Source organism: Jaculus jaculus, chromosome 17 (assembly GCF_020740685.1).
Source record: "Jaculus jaculus isolate mJacJac1 chromosome 17, mJacJac1.mat.Y.cur, whole genome shotgun sequence".
NCBI lineage: Eukaryota > Metazoa > Chordata > Mammalia > Rodentia > Dipodidae > Jaculus > Jaculus jaculus.
Window position 1 is genome coordinate 66,181,454 of NC_059118.1, and position 10,077 is coordinate 66,191,530.

The 10,077-nt window shown below is 46.8% G+C and overlaps 1 protein-coding gene across 5 annotated transcripts in view; it reads right to left on the bottom strand.

Moving 5' to 3' along the window:
- Prpf4b (pre-mRNA processing factor 4B) overlaps nucleotides 1–7,870 on the bottom strand; it is a 45,877-nt gene extending 38,007 nt beyond the window's left edge. For all 5 annotated transcript variants that reach the window (XM_004666161.3, XR_006633977.1, XR_006633975.1 and 2 more), the window contains exons 1-2: nucleotides 7,713–7,870; nucleotides 539–1,744 (exon numbers count right to left, since the gene is read on the bottom strand). In XM_004666161.3, coding sequence (XP_004666218.2) covers nucleotides 539–1,744; nucleotides 7,713–7,753 — 1,247 coding nt within the window. In that variant the 5' untranslated portion in view covers nucleotides 7,754–7,870. The remainder of the gene's footprint in view (nucleotides 1–538; nucleotides 1,745–7,712) is intronic.
- Nucleotides 7,871–10,077: the final 2,207 nt, after the last annotated feature.

A 10,077-nucleotide genomic window follows, 5' to 3' on the forward strand; every position in this document is an offset into this window, starting at 1 on the left:
GGCTGGGGAGGTGGCTCAGTGGTCAAGTGCTTGCCATACAAGTATGAGCCTCCACATGCCACACCTCTCCCAAACATATATACACCAAAATTTAAGCACTGATAACATTAGCATACCAGAATATATTTAAAATTATGACTTGCTAATCTCATCTTAAAAAATTTACCCCCACTTTCTACTTTTCCCTTCAAAATAATGCCTAGGGAGCTAGAGGGAAGGCTCAAAGACTCAGAGCCTTCCTGTGCAAGTGTGAGGGCCTGGGAAGCCTGAGAGACCATGACTGTGCAGGGCGTGGCCACACAAGTCCACATCTGTTAACTGCAGCCCTGAAGTCAGGAGTGTGGCAGGAAAAACAGCAAGCTCCAGGATCAGTAAGAGAGTCTAACAGAGCCGGGAAGCAGGACAATCAGCCACTGCATGGTGTGCCGCACAGGTACATCCAGTACACGCATCACGCACACCACATCCTACACACAAAAGAATAAGAAACTCAATGCAGGGCACTGGTAAGATGTGTGACTATTTTATGAACAGGTACCTTGGAGAAGAAAGCCGTCTCCTCTCTGGTTCCCTTCGTTTCCTGTCTAAGGATCGGCTCTTGGCTCTTCTGCTTGGAGACAGTGTCCGAGAAGGTGACTTGCTCTGCTTAGACCTCCTCTCGTTTACAAGTGGAGACCGGCTTCGCCTGGCTTTGTCGCGCTGCCGAGGAGACAGGCTTCTCCTCTTGGGGCTGCGGCCAGGCCTTCTGCTGGGTGAGCGGTTCTCTTTCCCAGAGGAAGCATCTTTGGAGGGTGATTTCATTGGCTTCTTTTCTCTGTCAATGTCAGACCGTTTTGATTTTCTCTCTTTGGACCTTGACCTTCTGTCTTTGGATTTATCTCTAAGGTCAACTGGGGATCTGGATTTTTTACCTCGATCGCGACTTCTACTTTCATTTATAATTGGGGACTTTTTCCTATCTTTTGTCTTATTTTTGTCTTCAATTTTAACCTTCTCATCAGGAGACCTGGTCTTCCCTACTCTCTCTTGAGACCGCCGTCTAAGCATGGGAGACTTTGATCTTGCTTGGTCTTGAGACTTACTTCTCTTGGATGGACTTTTGGACTTTTTTCTCTCTTTTGACTTGCTTCTTGTTGTTTTGTCTTTAATTATTTCAATACCTCCCTTGCTTTTCTTTTTATCTGACCTATGTCTAGTCCGTTCTTTGGACCTGCTTTTACTTCGTTTTTTTGTACTATTTTTATTGTCCACAAGTTCAAGTTTTCCCTTCGCACTCGAAGATCTAGTACTAGACCTATTGCCGTTTCTTGCCTTTTCATGGATCTCACCTTCCTCTTCCGAGCCAGACTCATAGCCCTGCAGAATGAGCCCCATCCCGGACTGGACCTTCCCCTCCATTAGCTCATTATCAAGTTCGGCTTTAATCAAGGCTCGCTGCTTTTCCAAGTCTTCCAGCAGAGCCAGATCATCCAGCTTGGTTCTTTTGGCAGGAGACGCGCCCTCCCTGTCAGAAGCGCCCAGCGCCTCCTTCCTCTTGTGTCTCTTGTGCTTATGCCGGTGCCGGTGCCTCCTCTCCTTGTCCTTGTCCCTGTCCTCGTCAGAGCAGCGCTTGCGTTTCTTCCGCTTACTCCTGTGTTTGCGCTTCTTCTTCTTGTGGCGGCTGTGCTTATTCTGAGACTGCTCTTCGGACACATCTCCATTTTCTTCATTTACACTCTTTTCAGAATTATCCGCATCTTCCATCCTATCAACACATGAAACACGTTTTACACTCACAATATTTACCCAGGATCCAGTCATAATGGAATAACAGTAATGATACAATATATCTCAATGTAATAAATTAAGTTAGTCACCAGTTTTTTTTTTAATCGTCAGCTATGTTATTTCAAAGAAGGCATTTATTTGACAAGCACTGGGCTAGTGATGATAACTATGTGATAATTTACTTTTAATGGTTGCACTTCTAAATAAAAAAATGTTAGAGAAAATACAGAGTACAGTTCAAAGTCAGTTGATTGAAAAAGAAAATCTAGACCAGTTAGAGCAAAACTCCACTAATTTTAGTTCTAACGGTCGCCCAGTAACTTCATTTTAATCCAGTACTTCTCATAAATACTTCAATAACAAAGAACCCTGTTTTTTTTTCACACAGCACATCAACACTGACATATACTGAGAGACTTAGTTTTTCTACTTGGTATTCAGTAAACTTGGAAGTTTTACAATTAACCTATCAGAGTATTTGTTTTGATTTCCTCTCAAGAGCTAATACTGATGGAACCCAAGGTAATCCCTCAGTGTGCAGTTGAGGCTTCTGGAGCCAAGGTTAGCAGCGCAAACACCCTCAGCCACGCAAAACCACCTCAGAACAGGACACCAGGCAAGAATAACCTTATACCAGAAACTACAGGGGTTCAAGACAATATTTGTTCAGTAATTTATTTAATCATCTAAATTTCAAATTGGAAACTATTTCAAGTTTATGATTTCTGGATTCTCAGAAACAAGAAATAATGCCCCCTAGAAGGATGTTAGACACAACAGTGCTCAGCATGAGCCGCCAACTGCCCCAAATCAAGCTACTATCAAGCTACTGGAGTCAACACTGGCTCAACATGCTGCCTCCAACACAACACAGCTGTGTGACTTTCCTTTGCCAAGACTGGAGACATAGCACAAGTTTGCAGGGACAAACAAGCTCCATTATAAATGACACTCGCATAACTGCAAACTATCTTTCCACATGCAGGTGAGACTGGGGTCAGAGTAGGTTTAAAGAACTTGCCTAAGGTCACACCTAGCCATGCCAGTGAGAAGGCTAGTATTACATCCCAAAGTGTTAAAAGCTCTACCTTTCAAAGATGCTTTCAGATATTAGGTTCTGTCACTACTCTTTATGAAATTTCACTACTGTTTCCTTCCTAAAGCTAAAACCATCTCCTAGGCACTCCACTTCCCCCGCATTCTGCTCCAGACATAATCCCTTAGCTGGACACGTACTCCAGCTCAGGGCCCTGGGGCTGGCACATGCACTCCCTGGAGATGCACACTACTTGTTCCTTTGGTCTCCCTCAGGCCTCTGCATCAATGTTCCCTTCTCAGTCAAGTTTTTCTGACCCCATTTTAGCTAGCTGTGTGCTTGCTGTTAGTGAAATGATGTGCACAGAATGTAAGAGCGGCAGTCACCTGATTGACACTGGTTTTGCCTACCATATACTCTTAGAGCTTCAAAGTGAAGATTTTTACTTTTGCTCAGTTAACACCTAGTGCCACACAGCACTGCTATGTGCAAACACAGTAAACCTATTCATTTAATGTGTAACACCCAAATACCTCAAGTTTAATCACCCCCGCAAAGAAAAAAGTTTTGAACAGTGATCTTTCTACAAATCTTAGCAGTCTTAATTCAAAATTCTTCTAAGCTTCCCATAGAAGAGCTGGGAATGTCAAAGAATTGGGATGGATCTACATTGTGATGCCCCATGTCACCGTCAGATTCCTACAGATTCCTACCCAGGGAATGATCACAGTGTGGCTGACACAGTGATTCCTACCCGGGTAGGGATCCCAGTGTGGCTGACACAGTGATTCTACCCGGGGAATGATCCCAGTGTGGCCGTCACAGTGATTCCTACCCAGGAAGTGATCCCAGTGTGGCCATCACAGTGATTCCTACACAGTTTATTTGGATTTTTTTTTTTTTGGAGGTTGGGTTTCACTCTAGCTCAGACGACCGGGAACTCACAGCCACCCACCCTCTTACTTCTGCCTCCCAAATGCTGGATTAAAGGCATGAGCCTCCACACCCAGCCCCAGTTTTTACTATAACTTAGTAAGCAGAATAACCTCAAGAAATAAAAACTAGATTCCTGACACTGCTGTGTCAGGCACCTTAGGGTCAACAGCATGAACCACAGCAAGACCAAAATTCATTCATATTCTCTCTCTCTCTCTCTCTCTCTCTCTCTCTCTCTCTCACACACACACACACACACACACACATATGGTAAACTTTGACAGCAAATCTCAGAAAACAAGAATGACTTTTGGGGCAGCTCAGTGGCAGAGGACCAAGCATGTACCAAGCCTTAGTTCCATCCTCTGCACCATAAATGAACGAATGAACAAATGCATAAGTAAATAAATAAAGCAGAAAACCAAGTTCATTACCAAGAATTTTCTCTTAAAGCTAAGGAAAAGGTTGCTGGTTAACAAAACTAATGGCTTCTTGACTAGTTTATGCTGATAACAAAGACTACATAAATTCTATATGTGTAAGTTTATATTTGCATTTTACAATGTAATATCACACAATCATCAAGTGCATGTGTATACTAGCCTATCTGCAAATATGGTACAATGCAAGTATTTACTGAGGACCTCCCAGACATGACCAGAGCAAAGCTGAATCAAATACAGACAAGTATTGACTCATTTGCTAAGTTTTGCACTATAAACAACCCAGGTCTTAGAGCATTTGACAATGAAAGTCACGAAACAACTTCACAATAATATAAAGTGATCACTTACCAAGCACTAGTGTTAACTTCTTTTCAGCAAAACTCTTGCTGGAGGATAGGGTATCACTACACAACACAGGCTAACCTGAACTCTAGAAATCCTCTCGCCCCAACGCCCATAGTGCTGGATTACAGGCATGCACCACCAAGCCCAGGTGAAAGAACAGTCTTCATGAATTTATCTGGAAAGCATTCAATTCATGCCTTGGTAGCAACAGAGAACTGGAAAGTTTATATTTATGCATGAACAAAACAGTTTTCAAGCTAGAGGATTCTTTGAAAGTGTTGAAGATAAGCAAGGTGGCTGTCACTACCTTTTGCAAGTAATTAACCTGCTTTACAAACTGAAATACTTTTAATATAGAATTAATGTAGACACTAAAAGGTTACGATGCACCCCAAAGACCAACTGGTACTAGACCTAGCTTCTGCCCTTACCTTTCCAAACTACATTCAGAAATTAAGTTTTAATGAATTTTAAGTATCATATCAAAAATTAATCATTGGCTGTGCATGGTGGCCCGTGCCTATAATCTCAACATTTGGAGGGCTGAAGCCCTGTTGGAGGCCAACCTTGGAGCCAAAGCCAGACCTCATCTCAAAAAACAAGTCAACAAACCTGGGGCTAGAGAGATGGCTTGGCAGTTAAAGTGCTTGCCTGGAAAGTCTAAGGATCCATAATTAATTCCCCAGTACTCATGTAAAGTCAAGGTGGCACCTGTGTGTGGAGTTTGTTTGCAGTGGCTAGAGGCCCTAGTGTACCCATTCTGTTTCTTTCTCTCTTAAATAAATATTTAAAGAAAAAACTGGCAGAATGCCACAGATCTGCAATAGAAGATTTGAGGCCCGGGGTCTTCCCCAGCACCCTACCCTCAATGGACCTTTGTACGGGAATGCAGCTCAGCAGCAGAGCCCAGGCACAGCATAGGCAAGGCTGAGCTTGAGCATCAGTACCCACTTCTGACTTCCAAACCACCATCTTTCTAGGACATTAACAAGAAGGAAAAAAATATTTTTTTTCAAACCTTAAGGACAGTTTAAAATAGAGGCATGAGATATCAGTTAGAAGCAGGGCTTTTAATCAGATTGTCCAAGCTCAAATGAGTCTTCCATGTAGCGTGACCTTCAGCAAGTTACCTTGGGCTTTAGTTTCATCATCTGTAAAATACAGACATTAGCAGTATCTACCCAGAGTTGTCACAAGAACAAGTGAGCTCATACGTGTTCAACAATCTGAGTAGCACCTGGCTATGGTAAATATAAACAGACTTTTAGAAAAGGTGGGCCAAGAAGCTGACACGTACAAGTCACTCCGCTAAAAACCAACTGGGCTGAACCAGATGCACAAAGTGGCACATGTGTCTGGAGTTCATCTGCAGTAGCAAGAGGGCCTGGCAACCCATACTCACTTTCCCTATCTGCCTCTTTAATAAATAAATAATAAACAAAATATTTTTAAAAAGCACTAAGGGGCTGGAGAGATGGTTCAGTGGTTAGGACACATGCCTGCAAAGCCTAATGACCTGAGTTCAATTCCCCAGTACCCACATAAAGCCAGATGCACAAAGAGGGACACGTATCTGTAGTACACTCACAGTGGCTGCAAGTCCTGGCATGCCATTCTCTAGGTCTGTCTGTCTCTATCACTCTCTGTTTGCAAATAAATAAATCAATAAATAAAAAGTATTTTAAAAAACAACACTGGGCCTTTGAAGGGCTTAAAAACCATTTCTCTCTCCCCCCCCACTTTTATTTTGAATACAAAAGTATAAATATAAATATAAACTACTCAGTGTTCTCCAAAGAACTGCTCAGACTCTGTGCCGAGGATTACTACTTTTTTTCCCCCAGTTTTGTTCTTTTTTTTGAGGTAGGATCTCACTCTAGCCCAGGCTGACCTGGCACTCACTCTGTAGTCCCATGCTGGCTTCAAACTCATAAAGTGATCCTCCTACCCCAGCCTCCTGAGTGCTAGCATTAAAGGTGTGTGCTACCACGTCTGACTTCTGAGGGTTATGAACTATTATCAGCAGGCATTGTACTTGCTTTCATATCAGTTACTACTTCATCAATTATTTTCCAATTAGTGAAAACAGGACACACACGCAGACCAAATGTTCCATTATACCACATGCTCTGTTGAGCTGGGAGGGGGAAATTGAAGACTTGTGTCAGTGTTATTTATAGTTACAAGAGCCTAAACAAATACCTAATTGTAATTGAGACTTTTAAAATATGAACATGAAATATGGCTGAATCACACTCTCAAAATCAATCTGAACTCGTCCCTGAAATCAAATAAGCGATCAGAAAGCTGGGAACCCTTCAGATTACTAGGCTAACATGTGCACTGTACTGGCATGCTGTAACTGTGGCACACCATGACCTCCGCTGGAAACAGTAAACCAAGTCTAGTTAAAACCCCATTTGTTTTCTGCTGAACCAAACTGTTGTAATGATAATAGGACCTTCAAACACCCTCAGTAAATATTTTTCTCGTTTGGGATATTACATTTTCCTAGCGTAAACACGAAACAAACTATTGCTTTTACTTAAGCAACGAACAGCCTCTGCTTACACGTGTGTGTTGGTCTCATGGATTCTATCATTAGCTTAACTACAGACACAAAGTGGTTTGGTTTTGAAGTCGCTGGCAATTGCCAGCCCGTCCACGAGTCCTACAAGGCTGCATACACTCGGGCAAGAACTGCCAGGCCTCAGGACCGAGGACCCTATCCTAGTCTGCCTCAAGTTTGCAAGTTGGAAATGAGCTGCCAAGAGTCAGGGCAGCGATTCGGGGTGGGTGCTGGGAGCAGAGGCTTCAGGGGTGCAGGATCCCGGGATGGCTGGCAAGTGTGACCCCCAGCCCTCGCCCCTCGGCCGGCGGTCCCGCGGCTGACACACCGCGCAGGCCGAGCCGGGGAACCGCAGGAGGAGCCGAGCGCCGCGGCCCGCTCCCGGGGCGGAAGCCGGCGCGCAGGAAGCCGCCGCCTCCGGGCCCGCCGCGCAGCCCGCACGCCAGCAGCCGGCCGGGAGCCAGGCCGGGGCCGCCCGCCGCGCCTCCGATCGCCGGCGGCCGGGCAAAGTTTGGTTCTCGCCGTTGGGCCTGAACTTTCCCGCCCGGCGGTGCAGGGTCCGCGGCTCCCCGGCGGCCGCCCGGCTCCGGACCCCCGGGGCCCCGGCACTTACTCAGGCTGCTCCCGCAGCGACGGCGTCCCCGCGGCGGCCATCTTGAACTCCCCGACTCCTCCGCGGCGGCAGCGGCGGCGGCTCCCGGGACGGCGGAAGCCAGCGGAAGCGGGGGAAGAAGGGAAGCGCCGTCGCGCATGTGCAGAGCGCTCCGGGCGCAGCGGAGCTGTGCGGTCCGCGTTCAGAATCCGGATAGAAAACCCTACATCCGGGGACAGCGGCGCGAGCGCAAGACGCAACTTCCGGGCCAGGGGTCGCGGCATGCCCGGGATTTCCCGACTGGGGCCATGCAGAAGCTGGGCGCTGGGGGAGGGAGGGAAAGCGTGGACTCTCGCAGAGCTGGTGGAACTCTGCTGTCTCGCCCTTGGTCTGGCTTTCTGCTCCTCGTGATACCTGTTATGCGGAGCTCAAGTTGGCTGACAGTAACGGACACGAGTTGACAGGGGCCAGGTTCGGGTTTGCACCAGCCACTTTACAGAAGCGGAGGAAAGCAGCTTGAGGACGCGGTGCCGGCAGGACATTCTTCTTACCAAGTTCACCCGCACGGTACCAGCAGTTTGGAGAGAAACGGAGAACTTTCAGAAATACTCAGGACTGTGCTGTCATGGCGGTTTGTAAAGGTGAAGCCGCTGCCTCCTTCCTCGGGCACACGGTTAGGAAAAGACCCGGAACGCCGCTCCAGCGGGCTCGGTTGTAGCGGGGCAACCGGAAGGGACCGCTCGGCCTACCGCTTCCCGGAATTGTCTAGCTAGGACGGCGCATGCGTGGTTGTATCCTGGGGCCGTGCTTGGCCTGGACGCGCGGCGCTCGCGTGCGCGCTGTTCCCCGGAGCTCGGGCTTGCTTCCGGCGGGCGGCCGCTGCTGCGGAGTCCCCTTCCCCGGGCTCGCTCTCCTCTCTCCCACGGTGATGGCTTATCCCAGATCGAGTCCACCCCGGGCTTACGTCCTCCGCCTCTCCGCGCCCTGGAACGACGCCGTGGCGGCTTGTCGGCCCTGCTGCGTGGTCGTCGCCGGCCGCCAGGACACGTGTGCAGGCTTTGGGGACAGCTATGCGTTTCTGAACGCCTCGATCTTAGCTTGTTTAAGTATTATTCCAAATTAGATGCTCATTCCAGAAATAATTTGAAAATACTTTGGTTTTTTTTGTTCATTTTTGTTTATTTAAGAGTGACAGAATGGGCCCACCAGGGCCTCCAGCCACTGAAAACGAACTCCAGACGCGTGCGCCCCCTTGTGCTTCTGGCTAACGTGGGTCCTGGGGAATCGAGCCTCGAACCTGGGTCCTTAGGTTCATAGGCAAGTGCTTAACCGCCCTCCAGCCCTGAAAATACTTTTGAATTGGGTCCCTTCTTGTGCAAAAGGTCAGCACCTGTACTTTTTGTTTGTAGTCTCACCCCAGCCCAGGCTGACCTGGAACTCATGGCGATCCTCCTACCTCTGCCTCCCAAGTACTGAGATTATTAAAGGCGTGTGCCATCACGCCTGGCTAAGAAATTTTTTTTAAGCCGGGTCTCTGGTCCAGGCTGATCTGAAACTCCAGGCTTGCCTGGAACTCAGTGATCCTACTGTGATCTGTCTCTCCAGTGTTGGGACTTAAGGTGTTACATTTGTATTGTCTAAACTGCACTGTCGTCAGTCTCAAACCCTATCAATATGCCTCGTAAGTTTCTACAGGTGTGCATTACAAGACTGTAGCTCGCCTTTTAGGCAACACTGTCTACTTCTACATTTGGAACCTAGCTGTTTGGAAACAGCTGGGGTTATAGGTCTGAACTAGCAAGTCTAAATTTACTTGCTTGGTTGCTTGCTTTTTTGTTTCTTTTGTTTCTTTTCTTTTTTTGTTTTTTGTTTTTTGGTTTTTTTTGTTTGCTTGTTTTCAAGGTAGGGTCTCACTTTAGCCCAGGCTGACTTGGAACTCACTCTGTAGTCCCAAACTGGCCTAGACCTCACGATGATCCTCCTATCTCTGCCTCTTGAGTGCTTGGTGCTTGCTTTGTTTTTGTTCTGAAGTAGTTCTGGTACATGTATTAAAATCAAGCAACTAAAGGAACTGGACACATCTGTGGCTCTAGCTGCTGCAAATGAACTCTAGACGCATGTGTCACCTTGTGCGTCTGGCTTATGTGGGACCTGCAGAGTTGAAGCTGGTTCCTTTGCATTTGCAGGCAAGCCCTTTAACTGCCAAACCATCTCTCCAGCCCATTAGTTGTCTTTTTTAAAAAATTAATTAGTTAACTTTATTTATTGTAGAGAGGAAGAGGCAGAGAGAGAGAATGGATGCACCAGCCACTACAAACAAATTCTAGATGAATGTGCCACTTGTGCATTGGGTTTACGTGGGTCCTGGAGAATCGAACCTAGGTTC